Source organism: Grampus griseus (genome assembly GCF_964374135.1).
Source record: "Grampus griseus genome assembly, chromosome: 15".
In the NCBI taxonomy this organism is placed as follows: Eukaryota; Metazoa; Chordata; class Mammalia; order Artiodactyla; family Delphinidae; genus Grampus; species Grampus griseus.
Window position 1 is genome coordinate 6679975 of NC_139009.1, and position 27495 is coordinate 6707469.

General features: G+C 41.6%; 1 protein-coding gene across 1 annotated transcript in view; it reads left to right on the forward strand.

The window, feature by feature from the left end:
• The first annotated feature begins 20770 nt into the window (after positions 1-20770).
• Positions 20771-27495, forward strand: part of TAF1B (TATA-box binding protein associated factor, RNA polymerase I subunit B) — a 59189-nt gene continuing 52464 nt past the window's right edge. Inside the window, exons 1-3 of the mRNA XM_082672601.1 lie at positions 20771-20809; positions 22188-22286; positions 25806-25893. Coding sequence (XP_082528727.1) covers positions 20792-20809; positions 22188-22286; positions 25806-25893 — 205 coding nt within the window. The 5' untranslated portion in view covers positions 20771-20791. The remainder of the gene's footprint in view (positions 20810-22187; positions 22287-25805; positions 25894-27495) is intronic.

Sequence of the window (27495 nt, forward strand, 5' to 3'; positions counted from 1 at the left end):
GCCTACAGATTCAGGTCACTTCATACTATACCATGCAACACACAGATACAGTGAAATTGTTAGGAGACACAGGCCGGAGAATCTAAAAAATTTATTATTATTATTCTGTGAAAAGCTCTTGGAGGGATTAGCATTTGATATAGGTCTTTAAATGGCTATGATTATTTTCCTTTTTTCCTATTTTAATAGGTCACTGTAGATGATGTGGAAAGTGTAATAAAATGCAACAAACAAAAGATTGATAATCCTGATACAGAGGTGCTGCCTCTATACATCACTTACATTGCTCCTTCCAGTTTTTTCTTTGTGTTTTTTAAACTAGTTGAAATCATACTCTCTATATGGCTTTGAATTGTCTTTTTCTCCCCTTTAATGTACATTTTATCACATTCTCTTTGAATGGGTTAAACACCAGTGGGTCTGTGATTAGGGAATTCTGGACTAAGAACATAGCTGGAGGGACTTTCCTGGTGGCGCAGTGGTTAAGACTCCGCGCTCCCAATGCTGGGGGCTTGGGTTCGATCCCTGGTCAGGGAACTGGATCCCACGTGCATGCCACAACTAAGGAGCTGGCGAGCTGCAACTAAGGAGCCTGCCGGCCGCACCTAAGACCCAGCGTAGCCAAATAAAAAAAGAAAGAAAAAAGAAAGAACATAGCTGGAGAAAAGGTGTGGGGACAGGGAAACGAAGGGCGTATTCAGGAAACGGTGAGTAATTCTTCGAGACTAAACTTGTAACTCTATGATGAGCTGAGGTTTACCAAGGAATCTAGAAAGACCTTTAATATCAGATGGTGGAGAGCCTTGAATGACACACTAAGGAATTTATAGTTTACTCTATTCTCATTAAACAACAATACACTTTACACCGTACATATTTAGAAAAATACATACGAGAACATTCAGAAATAAGTCACAATCTGTGCAGATATAATTGCTATTAACATTTTGAAACATGTATAACCTACCAATTTTTTTCTGTACACATATTTCTTTTTTCCCCAACCAGGGACATAAAACAGATATTCTTTTCTAATCTGATTATAATTCCATTAACATCTTTCTTGGTCATTAAAAATTCTTTTGCAATAATGGTTTTTAAACATTGTATGCACCGGAACTCTGTTTTTAAACAAAATTCTACCAGGAACCTCAAAGGCCAAAAGGGATATAAGTAGAACTACTGTGACCAGAACATGGGTGGGAGCCCTGATGCCCGCCTGACCCTGTAAGACACCCTGACCCCGTTCTGAAAAACACTGTTGCCTAATGTCATTTTTATGGCTGCAAGGTAAGAGCATAGCATCACTTAATCAGCTTGCTCAGTTGTTTCCAATTTTTCCCTTTGTAAATTGATACTACATTCTTTGAGCACATCCCATAATTATTTCCCAGTGAAGGTTTCTGAACATGGGGTGTGACATAATCAGAGCTATTAGCGTGAATGCCAAATACAGTAAAATCTTACTTAACTGGAATTCAGCTAACCACAATCCTTAATTAACCAATTTTCTTTTGCTCAACTTTGGGAACATAAAGGAAACTCTCTACCTCCCTCCCTTTTCTTCTCTCTCTCTCAAACACATACACAAGCACACATGCACAGAACTATGAAATAGGGATACAGTTAACAAATATATGCAATCACTGTACTCTGAGAACTATGAAACATTACTGAGAGAAATTAAAGGTGAGTGCAAATGGTGAGACATACCATACTCATGGACTGGAAGATTCAGTATTGTTAAAATGCCAATTCTCCCCCAGATTAATCTATAGAGTCAACACAATGACATTCAAAATATTAGCAGGGTTATTTTGAAAAATTTAGTAAGCAAATTTTAAAATTTATGTGGAAATGCAAAGCATGTAGAATAGCCAAAACAACATGGAAAAGGAGCAAAGTTGGAGGCCTCACCCAATCCGGTTTCAAGACCTACTATAAAGCTGACAGAAATCAAGATAGAATGGTATTCAAGTAAAGGTTGACATATAGACCAATGGAACAAAATAGAAAGCCCAGAAATAGATCCACACATATATGTGGTCAATTGGTTTTCTAGCAAAGGTGCCAAGACAATTAAATGGAAGAAAGGATAATCTTTTTAATGAAAGGTGCTAAAATAATTGGTGGCTATACGTACAAAAATGAGCTAAAACTATAAACCTTTAAAAAAATAGGAGAAAACCTTAGTGATCTTGGGTTAGGCAAAGATTTAAAAAATAGGACACATAAAATTTAAAAAATCAATAACTTGGACTTCATCAAAATTGAAAATGTCTGCTCTTTGAAAGCACAATTAGTTAAAAGAAAAGGTGGGACTTCCTTGGTGGTGCAGTGGTTACGAATCCACCTGCCAATGCAGGGGACACGGGTTTGAGCCCTGGTCCAGGAAGATCCCACATGCCACAGAGAAACTAAGCCCATGCGCCACAACTACTGAGCCTGTGTGCCACAACTACTGAAGCCCACGCACCCTAGAGCCGACGCTCTGCAACAAGAGAAGCCAACACAATGAGAAGCCCGTGCACCGCAACGAAGAGTAGCTCCCACTCGCTGCAACTAGAGAAAGCCCGCGCGCAGCAACGAAGACCCAACACAGCCAAAATAAATAAATAAAATAAATTTTTAAAAAAAAGAAAGAAAAGAAAAGGCAAGCCACAGACTGGGAGACTATGTCTGCAAACATACACAAAATAAAGGACTTATGTCCACAATATGTAATGAATTCTCAATATTAAGACAAGACAATTAAAATCAGGCAAAAGATCTGAACATTTTATCAGAAACACTGATGCCAAATAAGCGCATGAAAAGATGTTCAACATCATTAATTGTTAGGGAAATTTAAACCAAATGGAGATACCACTACATATCCACTGTAGTGGATAGAATTTAAAAGACAACGCCAAGTTTAGCTAGAAGGTGGAGCAATGGGTTAGCATTTATTTACAAAGTTAAACATTCACTTACCATATGACTCAGGAATTCCACTCTTGTGTATTTTTCAAGTGAAGTGAAAATATTTAATATATGTCTACACAAAGATCTGTACGTGAACATTTATAAGAGCCTTGTTCAGAGTAGCCAAAAACTGCAAACAGTCCAGATGTCCATTGATTGGTAAATGGATAAAGAAAAATCTATACCTAAATGGAATACTACTCAGCAATTAATAGGTATAAACTACTTATACATGCAACAACATGATGAATCACAAAAGCATTACTAAGTGAAAAAAGTCAGATACAGAAGACTACATACTATATGCATTCATAGGAAGTTCTAGAAAAGGAGAACCTGGAGTGGTGATAGCAGATCAGCCGTTGCTAGGGGTTCAGGGATGGGGACGGGGACTGACTGCAATGTTCTAAATAATATTTTTGACAGCAGTTGCACTACTAAAGACATATGTCAAAATTCATCATGTAGACTTAAAATTGGTGAATTCTATTATAAATAAATTATGCTTCTATTGGCATTTGGATTCATCTTCGTTCGCTTTTTTGTCATTCTTCTAGTCACTTAGCGGTTCACATTTAATGGTTCAGATTTGCAATGTCTGCTAAGTGTCAAGAATAGAGTTTGTGTTTCTTGTTATTTTCCTTGGTTGTTTTTGAGCAAAAAAAGAAGTGGGAACACCTTTCCTTCACCATTTTAAACTTGGAAGTCTTACAGATGATATTAAAAACCATGGACTGGAGCTATCCCTATTTCTTAATTATTAATTTACATTTTGAGACCCTACTACTGAGTCCCTACAATGATAAATAAGGACTCAGATCTCCCTCACCTTCCCACTTCCACTTCCCTATCCCCCCAGTGTAGTTATAGTCAGGACATATTTAATTATGATTGTGCAAATGTCATTCACTAGAGCATCACTCGAACTCTCTGCCCACCCCATAACACCTTAGTTATTCAGTCCTTCACTTTTACTGGAGTTACTCATTTTCCCATGTGCCTGATTTTCTACACATTTAATTTTTCCCAATAAAGCCTGCTTCAGTTCTATTAATAATGTTTTCCGTAATCTCAAATATATCATGTTCATCTTATTCCTAGAGACCTTCTTCTCAGAGCCTTCCTTCCAAGTTCTCCAATTTAAACCGTATGCGGTACCAATGTCAACCAGAAATTTCCATTCACCATCATCGTGGGGATTCATGTTGCCTCTTGCGCTTCGGATCCCTTGCTTCCTGGATTCCATGTATTCCTTTCTTGGTTTACTCCCTCGTTTTATTGGATCACTACCTCCAGTAGTTCACTAAAGGTACAAGGGAAGTAAATGATTTTCGTTCTTGCCTGTCTGAAAGTATCTTATTCTATCTTCATTTGATGAACAGTTTGGTTGAATATAGAAGTGTAGGATATAAATCAGAATATTGAAGGCATTGGCCCATTGTCCACTAGATCCCAAAGTGTTGTTGAGAGGTCCATTGATTCTGATCCTCTTCTTTTTCTCTCTAGAAGTTTATAATATCTTCTCTGTATCCCTGATAGTCAAAAACTTCACCGTGGTGTACCTGACCATGGGTCTTTTTCATTCTCCGTGCTAGGCCCATCCCTTGAGCTAGCTCTTTTGAGTTGGAAAATCATGCTTTAGTTCTGAGAAGTTTCCTTCATAATTTTGTTCCCTTGGCTCTCTATCTGGCATTTCTAGTAGTTGGCTTTTAACCTCTTAGACTTATTCTCTTGCTTTATTTATTTTTTTAGATTTAAAAATTTTTATTTATTTTTGTCTGTGTTGGGTCTTCGTTGCTGCACACGGGCTTTCTCTAGTTGTGGCGAGCGGGGGCTACTCTTTGTTGCGGTGCATGGGCTTCTCATTGCAGTGGCTTCTCTTGTTGCGGAGCAGGGGATCTAGGCGCGCAGGCGCTCTAGGCGCACAGGCTTCAGTAGTTGTGACACACAGGCTCAGTAGTTGTGGCTCACGGGCTTAGTTGCTCTGCGGCATGTGGGATCTTCCCGGACCAGGGATTGAACCCGTGTTCCCTGCATTGGCAGGCATATTCTTAACCACTGCGCCACCAGGGAAGCCCTACTTTTTATATTGAATTTTTATTTTGAGTCGTATATGTAACTTTCCAGAGGTTTTCCTTATTTAGTGGATTTTTTTTTTTCCCCAAAGCTTTCTGGTTCTTCTTTCATAGATCATCCCTACTCTTTTCAGGGAGATTGTCAGTTTGAGGTTGTCTCTGATCCTCCCAATTCTTTTTCCCATTTTTTTTTTTTTTTTGTTTTTTTTGTTTTCTGTCTTCAAGTTAAAAGATTTCCCCTGTGTCTGGAGGTACTTAGCCATCGGCTCTCACTTGGGAGCCTAGAAATCTCTTTGCACGTAAGCCAGACTTGGGTCCTAGGGCTTCAGTCTAATAGGACAGAACTTCAAACCAGCTCATTGTAAAGAATCCCAAATGGTAGTCTCTGGGATTTACTTCAGAGAAGATTCTTATCTCCTGCCTTGGGTGGGGATATAAAACTTGCTACTGGCATTCTAGGAAGGGGGAGGGGCAGTATTCAGATTTTCACTCAATTCCCCCATTTCTGGTCTGTGCGTCCTCCTACCCCACATGCCCACTTTCAAATCCTCTTCAATTACCATTGCCTCTCTTCCCATTTCCTTGGTCCTTATGGACTTAATACTTTAAAAAAAAATTTTATTGAAATATAGTTGATTTAGTTTGATATAGTTGTGTTAGTTTCAGGTGTACAGCAAAGTGAATCAGTTATACATATACATATATCCACTCTTTTTTAGATTCTTTTCCCGTATACATCCTTACAGAGTATTGAGTAGAGTTCCTTGTGCTATACAGTAGGTCCTCATTAGTTATCTATTTTATGTATAGTAGTGTGTATATGTCAATCCCAATCTCCCAGTTTATCCTCCTCCTTTCCCCCTTGGTAACCGTAAGTTCGTTTTCTACATCTGTGACTCTATTTCTGTTTTGTAAATAAGTTCATTTGTACTATTTTTTTAGATTCCGCAAATAAGTGATATCATATGATATTTGTCTTTACTAGATGAATTTTAACCCTCTTTCTAGTCTGAAATTGTGTCTTTCAAGAAACTAGAACCTGATCTCCATGGTGACTTTATTGATTTGTCCTATTCTGGGTGCTCCCAAGATGTCCCACCAATCTCCTTTTAAGATCTTTTCTTCCCTTCTCCAGAATCAACAGCCACAGGTAGGGCTGGCTTCGTGGGTGTGCGGCCTGTACAGTCACACGGGACCCCATACTCAGAAGGGCCCCAGCCTCGATTTACTGCTCTGAGGCCACCGCCTTGAAGTTCTTATTAATTTTCAATCCACGGGCATAACATTTCCATTTTGTGCTGGGCCCCACGAGTTACGTAGCCAGTACTGGCCACGGGAGGGTCGCGCGCCAGGACTCATCTTTCAAGGACTTTAAGGCTCGTGGCCAGAGCTACAAACACCTGTGTTCTGTTAACTCTGCTTCCTGGAAGGGAGGGAGGAGCAAGACATGTTTGCCCCAAGATTAGAAATGCAGAAACCAGCCCCCAACAGGTTCTGCAACCTGCCTGTGATCTTATCACTCGAGAGTTTGGGAAACTCCTGAGCTTTTCAGGCCACACTCTGAGACCTCACATGAATCTTACAAGGCGGTTTTGCTTCTGTGTAATCGGGGCTGTGCCTATGGCTGTTGATGTCCTTTGACAAAAGGCAATTTTGCATCCAGAGGACTTTATTCATTCATCCACTCGCTCGTTCACTACGAAAACCTTTAGGAAGCACCTACTCTGTTAGCAGAACGAGTGGGCTTTGAAGCAGGGAGAAATGAGTTACCGTGTCCCCCTCTGGCTCTTGTTGGCCATGTGAGCCAGTGAGCCTCAATTTCCCTCCCAGTTTGATGAGGAGAGAACGATTACCTCCCAACTCAGTGATGAGATAACCTGAGTCATGGGCCTTTTATGGCTCTAAACACTCTGTACCCAGCCCGTATTCGTTTCTTTACCTTTCTCCCTAGCACTACGCAAAACACAGGGGGTTTCAGCTTCAGGTGTGGATAGGCCAGGCCGCTAGCAGGTCCTGGAGCACTCGGAGGGTCCATTCTTCGGGGACACACTTGATTCTCTCTTCCTCCAGCAGAAATGTTGATGGGCGCCCAAGGAGAAAGGAGCCTCATGCATGTGACAGGTGTTTGCACTCTAGACTATCCCAGTGCTTTGTTATTAGCATTTAATAGGTTCCCAGAAAGCTCTGAAGATAATAATACGTCTCCCCTCCCTCTCAGCTGGTGATCTTGACGTGATATATTTATGTCTGTAGTGAAATTTGGAGGCTCTCACAAGGAGCCAAGCACTTGCTCTTATCTTTAAAAAAGCTTAAAAGTCTAGTTATGAAAATTAAACCCACAGAGAGGAGTGCCCAGGAATGTGTCCCAAGAAATGCTTCCTCTACAAGCTGTGCCTGTTTTGAGAGATGAATGGGGGAATGATAGAGTGAATGAAGCCTCGTGACAATTTATGGCGTTTGCGTCTCACGTCCCAGCTTACAGAGCTTTGACGGAGCCTTTTCACACCCACTATCCCGTTTCTACCTCACAATCTCAGAAGGCGTCTTGGTAAAGTTATCATCTCCACATTGCAGATGAGAAACCTGAGACTCAGAGAAGTGATTTGTCCAGGTCGCACAGCTGGCAGGGAAGTTTCAGGGCCAAGATTCAAATCTACTCTCCTGATTGCAGAGTCTCTGCTCTGTCGCCTCCTAGAAATAGTATTTAGCTATTTCCACACTCAGCAGAACCTCTTAACTAAAATCTAGCTGAGTTGTCCTGGGCTCCAAGCCCTGGGATGTTGGCAACACCAGGGGAGGGGGGTAGGTCCTGAGGAGGCGGTGGAACCAGCTCCGATGCTCAGATGTGGCCACACCCGGCAGACAGGGGCCCCAGCCTGGCTGAGAGGTGGCCACATTCCAGGAATTTCCATGGCCTGGTCAGGTGAGAATAATGCAGCCCCTCAGGGTGGCCTCATCTGGGGTCAGATCCATCCCTCTCATCCACTCAAGGACTTTGATCCTGTAATTCTATCCCCCACCCCAGTCAATGTTTCATTTCCATTCACATACAAACCCGCTGTAATAGTTCACATTTTTACCCTCTCTGTACCTCCCTGCTCTTCCTTACAGGCCTTTACTGACGGTCTACCTTTTCCTCCGGCTCTGCCTTGAGCCCACTCCAATTCAACTGTCATCCTTAACACGTTACTAAAACCGTCTTGTCAGTGCCGCGCATCTTGCTAAGTCCTGTGCTAAGCTCAACTCTATGCTTAACTATTTTTGTCGGGTTTTTTTATGCTTAACTCTTAATAGCATTTGATGTTTCTTCTTTCTTGACACTTTCTTCACGTGGTTCTGGTCACCATACTCTGACCGTTTTCCTCATTCCCCTTAGCCGCTCCTTCTGTACTCCCTTTACTAGATTGTTCTGCCCTTCTGACTTCTAAAGGTCACAGAGCCCGCGTCTCAGCCTGGGGCTCTCGCCTCATTCACTGGCTACTCTCGCTCCCCAGGTATTCTCATTCAGTCCTAGGGCTTTAAATCTCATTTTGACACTAGGACACCCAAATCCACGTCTCCAGCCAGAACATCTCTGAATTCCAGATTCATTTAAATGTAATGTCTCCTCTTGTATTTCTAAGAGACATATCAAACCTGAGGTGTCCCAAATCTTGATTTTCACCCCAAACCCGTTCATAACCATCTCTGCTCCACCATTCACCTCACAACGTTATCCTAGATCCCTAGGATTCTTCTCACAACTACACGCAATCCACTGCTGGCTCCACCTCCAAAGTATATCTATATCCCATTGCCCACGACGGTGCTCTTATCCAAGTACACCCGTGTCTGGGTTGGATTCCTGTAACAGCCTCCTGTGGACAGAGAATGTCGCCTGCCATATCAATAAACAAAGGCTGTTGCGGTCATCGAGCCCTCAGCAACCACAGGGGCCCCACGTCCCCATGGTGCACCCGGAGGGTGTTCAGGATGGAGCGAGCAGGATACTGGCCCCAGATGGCTAAGGTGCATATCAAAGAAACGATTTCAATGAGCATCCTGCACCTGCCCATACGCAGAAAAGTGCTAAATGCATTAACTTGAGATTCTGGTTTTTCTTTAATTAACAGTAATCTTTTGATGTTCCGACTACCTGGGTTTTTTTTGTTTTTTGTTTGTTTGTTGCAAAAAATTCCTATATATCCTGGCTCCTCCCTTACCTCTTTGGAGAAATCCCTCAGAGCTACGTGAGAGGCTGTCTCCGGGCTTAAGTCCTCAGTATGTCCGCTGAATAAAACATAATTCCCAACTTTTAGGTGGTGCATTTTTTCAGTCGACACTCCCAATTAGCCATCTTCATTCCACCCTTGTGATCTGTGGCTGTTCCCCATACAGAGACCTGAATAACAACTAAAAGAATAAAATAGAGCATGTCATTCCTCTGTTCAAAATCCTTCAATGACTTCTCAACACATTTAGAATTAAATTGAAATACCTTCTGTGGCCTCAGAAGAAATATTCAAAATACTCATATTTAGCAACTGGTAGGGAAATATATATTATGTATAAGTTTCTACGTAAATCACAATTTAAAAATACATTCCCTTCTATTTTCTAAATAAACCAAACTATATCTGTTTATATAATAAAACTGCTTACAGATGATGTAAGTTGAAACACAGAGCATTCATCAAATCAGTGCAATAATTTCTAAGTCATTTCTGGTTTTTGTGTGATCTTTGGTTTGATACAGTCTCACTAATTAAATAATGTCCCTATTGGGGCTAGGATTTGACAGAGTGAAACACGTCAAACTCCTCCAATAACTTCCCCATTAAATCAGTAGCCACTAGGTCACTTGTGGTCTTGAAATACAGAATTTCTCTTAATAAAACAATATTGTTTGCAGTACTGAATTGTCCCTCAGCTTCTGCTGAACTAAGAGTAATTATATTCAAACATTTTCTGAGCCTTACAATATCATCTGAGGTTCTTAACGTAGTCAATATCTTATTACTGGCTAAGCCACAGGGACCCACTGTAGAGGGCCGTATTTTGCCGTATTTCATGAGGTTGACCTTCCAGAGAGGGCCATGTGGCCAAAACCATGTTCTCCACTAGGCTACTTGGTTTTGACTCCTGGCTCGGCCACTTACAGAAATTTAAAATCTCTTTGTTTTAGTTTTCTTGTCTGTAAAATGGGGCTGCTGCTGCTGCTAATATTCAAAGGAGTTCACAGGTTTAGACTGGTGTTTGGCCCAGAAGACGTTACATATGCATTGGCTCTCACTCACCAAGGAAAGCAGCGCTGTTAGCGCCCTTGGCCGGAAGACTCGTGGAGGGTTTTAACAAATGCACGCCCTTAGGCGGAAGTGAGTTTCAGCAAGAACGTGAGAAGCGGGGGCTGCACCCTGGTGTCCTCAGGCCCTTCCTTCCTCCTCTCCTGGGGTGGGAGTATCTGCCCTCCCAGTGAAGCCCCAACACCTGGCTTATGCCTATGTGGGGCCCCATTTTTCTGCTCCCCCAGGCTCTCCCTGCTCTCTCTGAGTCAGAATCTTGTGAAGCCTGTTATCCCCACACACAGGTCTGGGCTAAGTGGGCAGGACAAGGCAGCCGCAGCTGATCCACCAGGAGTCCCTTCCCGCCTCCCTGGTAGGAGCCAGTGATGGTGGCCAGGAGGCAGGACCCACCAGGGACGCCTGGTGTAACACGTAGAAGGGGCTGTAAGGGTGTACTGGCCTCGTATTAGCACCGTGGGTCCAGGAGACCTTCAGCAATTGGGCCTTGCCCAGCATCTGACCCCGAGGCCAATGACTCTACTGTTCACCTGTGACCTTCCAGACACACAGGCTTCCTTTTGTTCCTCAAACACACCAAGCCCGGTTCCGTCTCGGGACTTGTCGCTCTCCCTGGGACATAGTCCCCCATAGTCCTGCACGGTTCTCACTGCATTCCCACCTTGGCTCATCTGGCCCTTCTTCAGAGAGGTTTCCCTGATGACCTCATAAAAATTCTGTGCACTTACCCCACCTAGTCATGGTACCTACCTACCCAGCTGCGTTTTCTAAAGCATCTATCTACTCCCTAAAGTTATATTTTATAGTTATCAGTTTTCTATTCTGTTGTAATAAATATGGCTGAAATAACAGACAACAAATAATGTTGGAAGACGTAGAAAGTGCTGAAAATTTAGAAGAAACAAGTATGAGAACAAATTACACAGGTTTGCAATTTGAAGGTTTGCTATATAGTTGGATAAAATACAGACGTTTCTAACAAGTCCCTGTTCGTGGTAGTCACTAGATTGTTTCAAAAATGAAATATGGAAGGAATTACTTTCGAGGAGCTGCTAATGGGAAGATGCACCCGGGAGCATATATTCTCAACAGTAAATAATTTCTTTTATAAAAGCAATATTTCGGGTAAGATTGTGTCCATATAACCAATGAAAGAGTGGCTGCTTTGACTAGAATAATAAAAGGACTCTGAGATAAGGTTGCCTAGAATGCCGCGGGTGAAATCCATCCATGGCCTCATGCACTAGCAGGAAGTGGCAGCAAAGGCGGAAGGCAGAAGTGTGCACATCGCTGCAGGATGCCACAGGTCTGGCTAATTTTATAAACACAAGACCTTGCAGATGCCACGGGATTGTCACCCTAACCTGTAATGGGCTGAATACCCGTGAAAGTCCCTTTTCCACCTCGAAGGTTGTTGGTTGTCTCATGGCAAAATACTAAAAAGACCTGTCAGACTTGCAGATGAGTTGTCTTTTTTTTCTTTTTACACAAAATGAAAGTATCAGATTTGGACATGTGATAACAAGTGGCTGTCAGGGGCATACTGCCTGGCAGATATTTTTGGAATTGTGAATACACCCCACTTGTCCCTTTGGAGTAAATGGGATGTTTTAACCAAGCGAGCAGCTGAATGGCTGGATGTGTTGAGTGGCCTTATCTCTATATTTACGATCACAGACGCCCAGGGGGCCCCTAATGCTGCCTGACAATTTATTAGATTTCTGGTGTAACTCCCCCATTTCCAAGAGCTATTACACCTCCCATCCCTCCTTAGACCTCGTACAAGCCCCCACCCCACTCAGCTGATGACTTGCTTCCCATCTCACTGGAATACTCAAGAAAGCCTTTCCAGCCATTCCCACCAGTGCCTGAGCCTGCTCACACGCTCTCAGTTCACAGATGAATTGCCTACAAGGCCAACCCTTCTGCTTGGGCCGCATATCCCGCGCCCCTCTCGCAGCTCAGGGAGAGCCCCCTGAAATCGTGCCCTGTCTCTTCTGCATCAGCATTTTTCCCTCTCTGACAGCTCGTTTCCATCAGCTTATAAACGTCTTAAGCAAGCAAAGAAACAAAAGCAGACCAAAGTCTCTCTGGACTTTACATCGCCTACCAGCTACGGCTCCCCCGCCTCTGTCTGCAACAGAGTTCCTGACAGGTGAGGTCTGCGCTCTTGAACACAACTCTATTTGGCTTTCTTGTCGTTGATGGTACCATTGTCCAAATCTGCCAGTGGGCCCCCGGACCCTGTCCTCCCGTAGTTCTCCGGAGCACTGGACACAGTTGAGGGCTTCTTCCTTTTGGCCACGCTCTCTTCACTTGGCATCCAGGACACCGCACGCTCCTGGCCACCTTCTACCCCCAGGCACTTGGCTCAGGCTCCTTTTCCGGGTCCTCCTTCTGGCCCCTCCTCGTGCACACACTGCAGCGCCCAGTCTTAGATCTCACACCTTTTTCTCTGTCTACTCTCAGACCCTTGATGACCTTAGCCAGGCTCTGGACTCCCCACTTTATACCTCCGGTTCCTACGTCTCCCCTGAGCATCAAACATCTATGCGACAGCACGTTCAGCATCTCCACTTGGATATCAAATAGACATCACTAACTTAAACATCTTCTAAACTGAACTCTTGATTTTTTTCCCCAAACCCTACCATAAGCCCACACCTAAGTCTTCCCTGTCTCAGTAAAATGGCAACTGCATTCTTATGTAGGTTCAGACCCCAAATGTTGCTGTCATCCTTAACTCTTCTCTTTTCCTCACACCCCTTCCCGTAAGGAAAGACTTTTTACTTCTGCCTTTGAAATTTATGGAGAAGGTGACCACTTCTCACCAGCATCTCCACCCTCACCCTACCAGCAGCCCACACCTGGGTCATTTCTCTAGCCTCCAAAGTGATCTCCCTGCCCCTCCACCAGCCCCTTCCAATCGACTCTCCAGACACCCAGTGCAATCCTTCTAAACTATGAGTCAGCTGCCGTCACTCTTCTGCTCTCCATCTCACCGAGGATAAACTCTAATGTCCTTACTATTATCCACAAGAACTTACTCATGACCTGGCCCGGCCACCTCTCTGACCTCCTGCCCTCTGCCACCTCCTCCTGGCTTATTAAGGACCACCTTACTGTCTCAAGGTCTTTGCACCGGCAGTGCTAACCCCCAACAAATCTAAATGGCTAGGTCCCCCAGTTCCTTTTTTTTTTTTTTTAATACTTATTTATTTGGCTGGGCCAAGTCTTAGGTGCGGCACGCGGGATCTTCGTTGCGGCATGTGGGATCTAGTTTCCTAACCAGGGATCGAACCGGGGCCCCCTGCATTGGGAGCGGAGTCTTAACTACTGGACCACTGGGAAGTCCCAGTCCCCCAGTTCTTTTATGTCTTCTCTCAAATTTCACCTTTGAGAGGCCTTCCTAGGCCATTTTGTCTAAAATAGCAACTCCCACCCACCCCCAATCTTCACATTCTGCTTTCTTTTTCCTTGTGGCAGTGCTTTGCTATCTGACATATTTTATAATTATTTATTTATTTATTATGCGTCTCCCTCAGCTAGAATGTAAGCTTCATGAGGTAGAGATGTTTTTGTTTATTGCTTTATCTCCTCCTTGTATCTAAAAAGTGTCTGGTGACTTCCCTGGTGGCGCAGCGGTTAAGAATCTGCCTGCCAATGCAGAGGACACAGGTTCAATCTCTGGTCCGGGAAGATCCCACATGCCGTGGAGTAACTAAGCCCGTGCACCACAACTAGTGAGCTTGCACTCTAGAGCCAGCGAGCCACAACTACTGAGCCTGCAAGCCACAACTACTGAGCCTGAAAGCCACAACTACTGAAGCCCACACACCTAGAGCCCGGGCTCCGCACCAAAGACAAGCCACTGCAATGGGAAGCCCACGCACCGCAACCAAGAATAGTCCTTGCTCGCTACAACTAGAGAAAGCCTGCGCACAGCAACGAAGACCCAATGCAGCCAAAAAAAAAAAAAAAAAAAAGTGTCTGGCACAAGCTAGGCACTCAGTTGTTTAATGCATAAAAAAATAACTGCTTTGGGGCTTCCCTGGTGGCGCAGTGGTTGAGAGTCTGCCTGCCGATGCAGGGGACACGGGTTCGTGCCCCGATCTGGGAAGATCCCACATGCTGTGGAGCGGCTGGGCCCGTGAGCCATGGCCGCTGGGCCTGCGCGTCCGGAGCCTCTGCTCCGCAACGGGAGAGGCCACAACAGTGAGAGGCCCGCGTACCGCAAAAAAAAAAAAAAAAAAGTTACTGCTTTTTTCGAAGTAACATTCTATGGAGAGAGCATTTTGAGACTAGATATTTGCACATGTGTCCATTGTTATGAAGACACTTGGTTCTATGCATCTTTGTGAGGTATCTTTTTCTTTTATGACTGCCATTAAAAAGAAGTATTAAATTGAACTTAGGACAAAAACTACAAGTCACTGTATTACAGTATTAAGCCAAGATTTAAAGACTAGTGAACTCTTTAATTACATAACTCTTACTAGTATTTTCACTGAAAGTTATTTATTATGTTAATAAGTAAATTAAATTTTTATTTATTTTATCAATAAACATATAAACATTTATTTTATATATTTATGAGTGTTCTATAATATACATCACTAGAACAGTCCTGCATGTATATAATATATACAAAAATATATATCTGTATAATGGGTATGCATGCTCAAAATTTTTCTCTGGTATTTTGCTGTCTAAGGGGTATGTGTTAGGATAGGATTAGATCTGGGCACATGTTTTTGGTTTTTAAAAAAATTTTATTTATTTATTTTTGGCTGCGTTGGGTCTTCATTGCTGAGCGCAGGCTTTTCTCTAGTTGTGGTGAGTGAGGGCTATTCTTCGTTGCGGTGTATGGGCTTCTCATTGTGGTAGCTTCTCTTGTTGTGGAGCATGGGCTCTAGGCACACAGGCCTCAGTAGTTGTGGCATGCAGGATCAGTAGTTGTGGTTCGTGGGCTCTAGAGCGCAGGCTTAGTAGTTATGGTGCATTGCTCCGTGGCATGTGGGATCAGGGCTTGAACCCATGTCCCCTGCATTGGCAGGTGGATTCTTAACCACTGAGCCACCAGGGAAGTCCCAGGTTTTTATTACATCATATTCTACTTCAAGAACCAATGCGAGAAATGGCAAAAAAATTTAAGGCCATTTTAAATTCACCATAGGCTTCTTCTGCATGTCATTGTGTTTCATTCATGTTGTTTTATGTAGCAGTTGTTCATTCTTCTTCACTGCTGTACTGTATTCCATTGGATGACTAAATCACATTTGCTTGTCCATTCTCCTGTTGATGGACATTTGGTTGTTTGTAATTTTTGGCTATTATAAAGAAAGGTTTATGAAAATAATTGTACATATCTTTTGGTGAACATATGCACTAATTTACCTTGGGTATATATCTAGGCGTGGAATTGCCAGGTCATAATTAGCATAGATTTAGTATAACTTCCAAGACTTTTCCAAAATATTCAATTTATACTCCCATCAGGAAAGTAGAAGAGACCCAATTCATCCATATTCTTGGCGAACCTTGATACTTTCAATTTTTAAAAAATATTTAGTCGTTCTGGTAGATGTGTGGTGGCATCTCATTGTTGTTTTTCGTTTTTGTTTTTTTTTTTGCGGTAGGCGGGCCTCTCACTGTTGCGGCCTCTCCTGTTGCGGAGCACAGGCTCCGGACGCGCAGGCTCAGCGGCCATGGCTCACGGGCCCAGCCACTCCGCGGCATGTGGGATCTTCCCGGACCGGGGCACGAACCCGTGTCCCCTGTCATTGTTGTTTTAATTTTCGTTTTTCTGATGACTCATGATGTTAAGCACCTTTCCATATATTTATTGTTCTTTTAGCTGTCCTCTTTTGTGAACTAGTTGTTCAAGTCTAGCCTATTTTTAATTATTTTTTAATTGATTTGTAAGAATTCTTTGTTATGGAGATAACTCTTTTGTTGAATATATGAATTATGAATACCATCTCTCAGTCTTTTGTTTGCCTTAACAATGTCTTTTGATGAACTAAAATTTTAAATTTTAATGAAGTCCAATATAACAATCTTTCCTTTCATGGATAGTGCTGTTTTGTGATCGTTTAAGGAAATCTATCCTATCCTAAGCCATAAAGATATTTACCTACTTTTTTTTTTTCTTAGAAGCTTTATGGTTTTACCTATCACATGTAGGTATGTGATTCATTTCAAATTAATTTTTGTGTGAGATAGGGGGTCAATAATTTTCATATGAATTCAATTCAAATGATCCAGAATCATTTATTGTAGAACAATCCTTTCCCCACTGAATTTTAGCAGCACCTTTGTTGAAAATCAGGTTATCTTATATGTATCTATGGGTCAGTTTCTGGACTTTGTATTCAGTTCCATTGATCTTTTGTCTATCCTTGCACCACACTATCTGGATTACTATTTAAATTGTTGTTGTTACTGTTTTTCAAAGTTAAACCAACCTTGCATTCTTAGAATAAACCCAATGTCCTTTTGATTTACTGTTCTATTTATATATTGTTGAATACAGCAAAGGACTTGCATTCAGTTTGCTGATATTTCATTTGTCCTGGGGAGAGAATGGACTTCAATTTTTACTTTTCTTGAAATATCCTTGTCAGATTTGGGCGTCAAGTTTAAGGTAGCCTCACAAAATTTATTGGTAACTGCTCTCTCTTTTTTCATTATTTGGAATAGTCTGTGTAAGATGGGTGTTATTTCTTTCGCAAAATTTTGGTAGAATTTACCAGCTGTGCCATTTGAGATTGAGGTTTTCTTTGTGAGAATTTTTTTTTTTTACTTATAGAGTCAGTTTCTTAAATAGGTATAAGATTGTTCAAATCTTGTATTTCTTCTTGCATAGCTCTTGATTATGTGTTTTTCTAGGAATCTGTCCATTCATCAACATTTTCAAATTTATTGTCTTAGAGCTGTATCCTCTTATGATCTTTTTAACGTTTATGGTATCTGTAGTGATGTCACTTTTATTGTTCTAATATTGGTTAATTTTGCTTTTCTTCTTGATTGGTCTTTCCAGGGTTTATTGAATTTATGATTCTTTTTAAAGAGCTAATATTAGTTTGTGGACCACCCCCACTGAATGTTTGCTTTTTCTTTTATTAATCTCTCTTCTTTTTAATTTCCTTCCTTCTATTATTATTATTATTATTATTATTATCTGGTTTAACCTTCTTTTTCTAACTTCTTGAGATGTATGTCTCTATCATTGATTTTCAGCCTTTCTTTTTTCTAATCCATGAATTTCAGGCTATAAATTGCCCTCCAGATTTAAGTGCATTTCATAATTTTGCTATGATACATTTCCATTTTTATTCAGTTCAAAATGTTCTGTCAGTCCATTGTGACTGCTCAGTTGATTGGGCTGTTTAGAAGTTTATTGCTTAATTTCCAAACAATTGGGAATTTTCTAGTTACTTAGCATATAGTTGATAACATTTGCAGCTGACTTCTCAACAGAAACAATGAAAGTTAGAAGAAATGGAACCATGTCTTCAGAGAGCTGAAAGAACAACTGCTAATCCAGTAATCTACACCCAGAGAAAATATCCTTTATATTCAGTGTCCTCTCTCCCTACAGGCAGAATTGAATAATAGTTTGTGTTGGATTCTGTGTCTGTCACTTAAGAGGTATGGTTCCCTGGGGACGTTAACTGCGTGGGCCTAAGAGTGGTGTGGGGGTCCTTGCTATGGTTAGGTCCTCCTTTTGTTAGGATTGAAGGGCTAAATACATCTCTTGCTGATTACACATTCTTTCTTTAGATATATTAATACCTTCAATCAGGCTTTGGTGTTATATCAAATCTTGGCCCAGGGACTCTTCAATCCCTGTAAGGGTTTATTATCTCCATTCTAATTTTATTTCCCTGTTTCCTCTTCTTGGCATTGCCTCAATATTGCTCCACCATATCACCTGTTATGCAGCTGAATTTTTCTCAAGAAATATGCCCACATTCACTCACACCTGCAGTACAAGACAGAGTCCATCTCACTGAGCCCTTCTGCCACTGATTATTTCCATTAAGCAAAAATCATCTGTGCCAATCTGACAGGTCAGCAATGGCATGTGAACCAGTTTTAAGAAATGCATATTAAAGCTTCTCTGCTGAAACAGTCATCTAAGTCTTACAGTCTAAGAAGACAGTTTCTTCCAAGGAGTCTGACTTTGCTCAAAACACTCAATTTTCTGTTAAGGAATGGCTGGGAAAATCTGTAACTCATTTCTGTGCAACCACATGTCCAAAGCCTCAAATCAAGATACGTCATCTCTTTAAACTATTTTGCATATACGTAAAAATCTTACAAAGTCATCTATCCATTTAACAAATATTTATTGATCACATTCTATAAGCTGAGTACTGTTCTAGGCCCTGGGTATACAGCAATAAACAAAAAGACAAAACTTCCTGATGCTATGGTGCTCGTATTTCAGTTCAACATACTAACTCCAGTTTAGCTGGGCATTCAGCAGTGCCCCCTTCCCATAGTAAAATTTCAACATTTGAAATCAGGGTTTGTCTAGAAAATTAGAGGCCTATAATCATGCTGTTCATATGACAATACTTAATGCTTTGAAGATGGGTAAGGTTTTTTGGAAAGAGTTTGAAGTTTCAGAGCCAAGCGTGGTAAATGACCTGGGTGACACAGCTGGAGAAGAGCATTTATCTAATGCCATGATTAAAATAATAAGACTGAATGCTCCACTGGACTGGGTGCCTCTTGAAGGCAAGGACCCTGTCCTGTTTATCTCTCATTTCCCAATTGCTGGCACAGTGCCTGCCACATAGTGGGTGTTTAACGACTTTGCAAAAGAAATGAATTGACAGGTGAATAAGGAGATTTTGGTGATCTCCTCTACTCTCATGACTTTAAATACCATCTAGACAGAGATAAATCCCAAATATATATCTCCAGTCCAGAACTTGCCTCTGAATGCTAGACTGCTATATCCAATTGCCTTCTCATCCTACCTAGAGGTCTTATAAGCATCTCTAACTTCACAGGTCCAAAGTCAAATTCCTGATTCCTCCTCTACCCCCCTCCCAAACTGGTCCACCCATAGTCTGCCCCTACTCTGTCAAATACAGCTTCACCCTTCCAGGTGCTCAGGACAAAATTCTTTAAGTTATCCTTGACTCCCTTCATCCTCGACAGCTGCTTTGATGGGCTTCTTATCCATCAAGATATCCTTATGGTTCTACCTTCAAAATATACATTTCCAGAATCTGTCTACTTCTCACTGTCTCCGCTGCTTTTACCTGGTTCAAGCTACCAGGATTATTGTAACAGACTCCTGACTTGCCTCCCAACTTCTACGTTTGCCCCCTAGCAGTCTACTCTCCCCACAACAGCCAAAGTAATCTGTTAAACATGTAAGATTGTGTAACTCCCCCAACGGCGTCTCTAATTTCTCCAAGTCTAAGTCCTTAGAGCTGTAATTTGTCCCTGCCTCATTTTCTACTCTCCCTTTAGCTCACTGTTCCAGCCACTCGCTCACCTCCTTGCTGATCCTTAAATGGTCCGGCATGAGGTTCGGGACTAGGGCCTTGGTACTCACTGTTCCCTCTGCCGGGAATGAGGTTCCCAACATGGTTCTTACTCCCTTGCCTCAAAGGTCACCAACTCAGGGAGACCTTTCTTGACCACTCCATTTAAAACTGAAACCACAGTATGGCTCCCATTCTCCTTTCCTGCTTTATTTTTCTCCTTGGCACTCATGCCCGTTTAACATACCATATATTCTCCTTATGTATTTTTGTCTCTCCCCACCAGATTATAATCTCCATAAAGGCAGGAATTTTTGTTTACTTTGTTCACTGCTTAATCCCCAAGACCTAAAACAGCGCCTGTTTAATGAAATGAAAGTGCCCAATGAAGGGACAACAATAAAGCTAAATTTAATGAGCATTTACCATGTGAGGCTCCATCGCGAGGGACCCACAGATAACACCTAATTCTTACAGAGGAGGAAATTGAGGCACAAAGAAGCAGAAAAGCCATGATTACATACCCAGGTCTAAACCACGTGTTCTTTTCTCCAGAACCCGGTGCCTCTCCTGTGCCAGAACCAGGTGGAGAGCCCCGAGCGCTCTGAGTCCACGCCACCGCTCCCCCCTCGCAGCCCGAGAGCAGGAGAGCTGCCGGGCCGGAACGGCTGCCGGAACAGAGACTGAATCCTCTCAGCAGTAGGCACCGCCCACTTTTTTACTGATTGGTTTTAGTTACCTTGACTAGGAAAGGGATGCTGTCTGGGGATGCAGGATCAGTGGCGCTTCATCCCTGAGCTAGCAAGAGACGGAAATCCAAAGTCAAGGGTATCGGTTTCCGCCCGGAGGGCTCTTCCCGCCGCTCCCGGAAGCTGCTCTCGCTGCCGGGGTAACGGGCCGCGAAGGCGGCGGCGGCGGCGGCGGCGGCGGCGGCGGCGGCGGCGGCGGCGGCGGCGCTGTCGTTATGGACCTGGAGGAGGCGGTGAGGGGGCCGAGTGCCGCGCCGCAGGGCGGCGGGGCGGGAGGGGAGGGAGGCTGAGGAGTAGGGGTGGAGGACGCCGGTTGGCTGTGGGGGCGGCCACTGGCCGAAGGGGAACGGGGCGGAAGGCTGCGGCGTGGGGACAGGGATGGGGCTGGCGGGGCTGGCGGGCCGCGTGTGCCCGCGCTTTGGGGGAAGAGGCTGGAGTTTCTGGCTGGGTGAGGTTGTGGGTGAAGGGACGGTGAGGTGTTCGTCGATGTGGGTATGTTTCGGGAGGAGGCTGAAGTTGTGGGTTTTGTGGGGTGGCCACCCACGTGTCTCATCTCTAAACGGGACCACCCAGAAGTTCCCTTTGATGCTGGAGGTTAGGCGAGGGAGGCGGGGCTTGGAACCAGAACGCCCCCAAGTAACCCCTGCTGGTGTCTCTGCGAATCTTAGCCATGGCCTGTGCAGGAATTCCAAATTCGGGTTTGGGGACACTCCAAGATTACAATAGTTATCCACATGGAGTCGCTGAAAACTTGACCAACTTGTTGAAGTAGATTTGGCATGCATTTTGACCCACTTCATAAAATGCCACTCTTTGATGGTGTTAGAGGAACAGTCGGTAATTAGATCAACAATAATAAGATTTCACGCACCAGAGAGTTGCGAATGGATAATTTGGTGCCAGTCTATGTATGTACAGAAGCATTATGGTGATGGAAGGCCTTACTCATTGTAGACGCTCAATAAATGTCTACTGAATGAGGGTTAACGTCTGTAGATGCTAGGTTAATGAAATTAGCAATTAGAACTCACCATTAGCGTCGTATATAGTTATGAGTAGGGATCTTGTCTGTTTTGCTCACCCTCAAATCCCCAGCACCTAGTTAAGTGCCTAGTACATACATTATACATTATACATTATACATTATACTGCTGCGTGAACAAATCGAAACTTGAAACAACCCTAATAAAACTGTGGCTCCTTCGTGGTGGGTATGTGTTCTTAGTGTCCTGGAGGAAGTTCCAAATGGTATGCTATTTCTATTTTTTAAATCTTCTCTATTCTTGAATCTTATCATCTTTTTTCCTCACAGCATGTTCAAGGAGTTTTATTTACTCATCTTTTTTTCCCACTTTACCCCTACCACCTTGTCTTCTTTGTCTTTTTTTTTTTCACCCTCACACACTGCATATTTTAGAAACATTTAATAGTTTAATTCAGTTTCAGATGGCTCAGACTGAACTGTTCTTCTTGTTTATAGATAATCCCTCTGGTATATTTTCTATTCTCAGTGATTCTTTATTTATAGAGTAAAATTGTAGGGAACCCTCTAAGTAGAACTGCAGCGTTTAGGTACAATGTATTGAATGTGGTTTTCCTTTTCTCCTACAGAAAGAGTTCAAAGACCGTTGTTCTCAGTGTGCTGCTGTCTCTTGGGGTCTCACTGATGAAGGCAAATATTATTGCACTTCTTGCCACAATGTGACAGAAGTAAGTAACAGACCTCATTTATGAATTTGCTTGTGCTTTAAAAGTTGCAGTTTCAGCCTAACATGTGGCATAGGTCCCCCCAAAACTGATCTATTTTTATTACTCAGGCAATGTCCAAATATGAAAAATGTAAGCGGTCCTCAAATGCTTACACAAGGGTTGAAGACTTTGTAAGGTAGATTTAGGATGAGCTTTTGAAATTATGTTGGGCCACATATATAAATGTTTTCCTGATTAAGACTGTGTGGTATGTATATAAGGGGAAATAATTAAAATTGCACTTACAAGATGATGCATTTATTTTTATTAGTTACCACTTATTTAAGAGTTTTTAATGTATTGTGGTAGCTTAGAGGTTTGGAAGACAGAATGTTAGAAAGACTGTTGGGAGTATGAGAAATGTGCTTCATCGTCATTATATCTTTGTACAGTGCCTTACACATTACAGAGTGTTTTCTCATCCATTAATTCATCCCCTCATAACAACCCGTGAGATGTGTATACTATTACACCTATCTGTAGATGGGGCAAGTAAGGCTCATCAGTTGAGTGAGTTTGCCACAGTCACATGGATAGAGTGCTGAGCCAGGACTTGAACCTCAGGCTTCCAACGTCAGTGGTCATTTTATTCCACCACACCTGTCTCTTAAGGTAGAGGTTGGCCAACTGTCCTGTGGAACCTTGGTAAATGAGGCTCCCTTCACACTGGGAGTGCTAGGTCCTCTGGGACAGGCTAAACATGCCAGGACTCTGCTCTCTGGAAAAGGATTTGCTCAAAGTCTACAGAGCCAGGAAGGAACAGATATACTACCTTTGCCGTATAGGCCTATATAAGAAAGGTAAATTTGGGACAAATATAAGTAACTGTGTGAACTTCTTCTGGCCAGGATGAAGTAACAGGAGCCCACCTTAAACAACTAAAAGCCTGGACAAAATGTATGAAGTAAAAAATAGTTTTCTTGAGAAAAGTGGTTAATGTCGCTTGCAACTCAATCACCCAAGAGCTTTTCCTTGAGACAGTCTTTGTTCTTCAGTCTGCTTCCCATTTGGTCACACAGAGTATTAAGAAGATATGTACTAAAAAAAAAAAAAAAGAAGATATGTACTCGATGAAATTGTTGATGTGATGGATATGTTCATTACCTTGTTTGTGGTGATGGTCTCGTGGATATACACACACATCAACTTGTACACTTTAAATATGTGCAGTTTGCTTTGATGTATATTGAGGCATTAATAGTTTTTGCTTTTGTACCAGCAGTGCAAATGTAAACATGGTGAAGGAAGATGTGTCTAAATGGACTGTTTATCGTTAGCAGATGAAGTCAGCATATACTATTTTTGGAGAAATTAAACTACCTTAACTAATTGCTTTCTTTTATTTCTGTCTTTGATAATGTTTCTGTTTGTTTCTGTCTGATAAAATCTGCTGCAGTCGTTTTTTAACTTGAAAGCCCCTAATGCCACTGTTTCCACATTTGAAAGATATCAGCCTGTATGGAATAACTTGTCAAGAATGTAGCATTCTTGAGGGTGGGCACCATCTTTAAACAGACGCAGAACCTGTCTCAATGCCTCCCATGTGATAGGCAGAGCTCTGTGTTGCACAACTTAAGTGGCTTCTCTTGGCTTTATTGTCTTCATATAGAGTGTGACACAATCAGTCCTTCCTGGAGAGCGGGGGTGTGTCGTGTCGGTGTGGAAATCCAGTGGGTGGGGAACGACCGACGAGATGGTGGTTTGCACCTGCAAAGAGTGGAGGCTGTGGCACAACTTCCCCTGTTTTTCTGCTCCTTTCATTGCCCTTCAACTTACTCTGTATATAATTCTCATGTTTTAGATACTCCACTGTCTGGAAGAAGGCCTTCTGAATTGATAAAGGAATTAGAATGTTATCTTGATTGATTTTATACAGGAAAAAAATTTTCAGGTCTTAAATCCGGCCAATTTATATTATAGACATTCTCGGAAGTATTTTGTGGGTATTTAATAAAGGTGTATGCTAGAATTGTGTGAGTTTAATAGATTTTTATGATCATAAGAGCAGATTTATTGTAGAAAATTTAGAAATTATGAAGATGAAAGCTAAAATTACCAGTGATCTCAACATACAACATTTCTTTTCATAGCTTCCATTTAGTCTTCTTTTTTTTTTTTTCTGTGTATGAGAAGGGAAAGGGGATGTGGGTGAGTACCACTGAATCTTCTGTCTTAATAAATATTGTCCTGTGTTATTCTAAACATTTGTGGACGTGTTAATTGACTGTATAAATATTCCACAATATAACTATTCAGTAATTTAATTAGTTACAGCTTCAGTTTGTATATGTAGCTTTTTCTAGCTTTTAGTTATTTCACATTTTGTCTAATCCAGATTTTAAGCCCTTTTTTTTTTTTCTTGCCTACTGTTTATAGGTTTTACCTGTTTTTGCTGGGTAACTGCTTTGGTGTGTATTCTGACATGTCTTATTTTCTCAGTGTGGCCAACCCAGTCCACCAGAACTGCTTTGAATGTGGTTTCTTTAACAAGAGAGGATGTATTCCAAAAATCCTGTTAGAGACATTTCTTTTGTTCTTAATGAAAGTTGAAGATAAATTTCATTCCAAATCTCTAAATTTGGACAAATATATAACTGTTCCCTGTTGGTTAAAAATCTTCACCTTTTCCCCATCATTTAGACCTAATTCTTTTATATTTTGGTTGTGAGAGAACCAGAATCTTAGATACCAGCCCTTGAGAGAACTTAGAATTGAAGACTTTGGGATGAACTGTACTCAGCATTTAGTCATTCTAAAATCCTATAGGTTTGATTAAGAATAAAATTAGCACTTTTATAATTTCATAAATAAAGCTGTTTTAGAGTATTATTCAAACACATAGAAAAGTAGGATGAAACTAATCTGTATGTAGCTTAGGCATTGCTGACTACAGTGAATACAGAAGTTATTTTAATTTCAAAGTATGTTTTGGATAGAGAAAAAAGTGAATAAATTTGACTTTATGATTGGTTTCAGACATTTAAAAATCAATTTAAAATAAAACTTTATTCATTTGACATACATTTATTTAGTGTTTACTGTGTTCCTGGCACAGTTTTAGGTACTGAGAAATTTTGAATCAGAAAGCAATATAGGGCTTCCCTGGTGGTGCAGTGGTTGAGAGTCCGCCTGCCAGTGCAGGGGACACGGGTTCGTGCCACGGTCCAGGAAGATCCCACGTGCCGCGGAGTGGCTGGGCCCGTGAGCCATGGCCGCTGAGCCTGCGCGTCCGGAGCCTGTGCTCTGCAACGGGAGAGGCCACAACAGTGAGAGGCCCGCGTACCGCAAAAAAAAAAAGCAATATAAAGGCTAACCAGAATGTTACACTTTATCTAATTTTCCCAAAATATTACCATCATTGGTCCTGGCACTCACAATCTGGTTCATTATACATCCCAGAGCATGCTTGGCAGTATAGTTAAGGAGATGTAAAACTATCTTTTTATGGTCTTTTTAATGGTCTGCTTCTATTTCCTGCAGAGATCTAGGGAAGTTATAAACACTGGGGCTATTCCTAATACTAAAATACAAGCCATCAACCGGGGACTTAAAAGAAAACGAAAACTTGGTAAGCTCTTTCTTCATATGTGCTTAGCATTTTTCAATCATGTTTTCACTTTCATGATTTGGGGATGTGGAATGGAATTTTAAATAGATTCTAAAGAAGTTGCCAGAATTTTAAGCAGGTAATCCAAAGTAGAATTAGAGTGGATAATTGTTGATGGTAAAATTGGAAGCAGATGTCTTAAAACATGTCCATTTTTTATTCTGCTTATTGTTAATGACTTGATTTTCCAGTGGAGCAACTATTATGCCAAAAATAATCTTAGCAAATGTAGCATATTTCTTTTTGTGTGTTGGTGTATGTTTTTCTGTTTTATATCTGTTATCTATTATATGATTTTCTGTGCTTTTAAAGAAAAATGCTTATTTTCTGAAATGAATCAGCTGTGGAGTTGTCAGGTTAGGCAAGTTAAACATGATATTCAGCTTTCAGAAATCCATTTCTCACACTGAATTTTGAACACACCCTTTTAAAATAGGGAAAATTATTTTCCCTTAAAATAAGCTCAGCATGGGTGTGCTTTGAAAAGTACTCTATTTCATTAATCCAGTGAGTACATAATAATTAACCATTATTGAGAAGAATCTGAGGTTAAGTTTAGCTGATGCTTTTTATTTCTGTGACTAATTGCCTAGGGCCAGATTCTCAGGTTTGAAACTAGGCTAATGGTAATGGTGGACTCTTCTATCTGAGGTAGCTTTAAGGATACACACATGAAATACATTATATATATAAATGTTAATGAAGTATCTATATGAAATACATTGCTGTTCTTAGATGAATAACAGAGAGACTGCCAAAATGCCAACTCATGTTCCTGTTTAACCTCTAGTAGTGACTATTTTTATTAGGCTAAATCTGATTAATTTTAATTAAATTTTTTAGAGTAAAACCTGATTAATTTGGACTTGACCTATCTAATAGTTAAAATTGTATATTTTAAACTTAAATTGCTGAAGGAACGTCAGGTGCTTCAAATTAAATGTTGAGTCTTATATTCAACCTCTTTGTCCTTAGTTGCTTCTTCATCTGTAAAGTGAGAATGTAATACCATTTATTATATAGAATAGGAACCCAGACTGAGAATTTAAAATACGACTTTATCAGTTTGTCAGAGCAGTGTGCAGGAAGGAGAGAGCACACATGGATAGAGCTTGGAGAGTTTAAACTCCCTGACCTTTGGAAGGCGTCAAAATTACAGGCTTCCTATTTTACTCCTATACAAGCTAAGACCCTTTCCAGAAAGTCCATTAGTCAGCAGGGGTGGGAAGGCCTTGTGACATTTGAGGTAAGGGAAGGGCATAGGAGTCCTGTGACATTCTGAGGGGAGAGAACCTCTTGGAGTCATGGTAACAGACTTCAGAAGCTGTGCGCTCATAACATACTTTTCAAAGAGTTACAGTATTTGTCCAGTAGGGAGGGGTAAAACATAAGGGTCTTAACAGATTTTAACATTCTCTTCAACTGGTAGTTTTATTTAAACATGTAGCTTTGTCCATTGCAGTGGCAGTTCTCGTCACAATCTCTTAAGGTTGTTTTGAGGTTGGAAGAAAGTAACCTACTTAAAATACCTGGTAACTAGGCTGAGCTCAATAAATCTTAGCT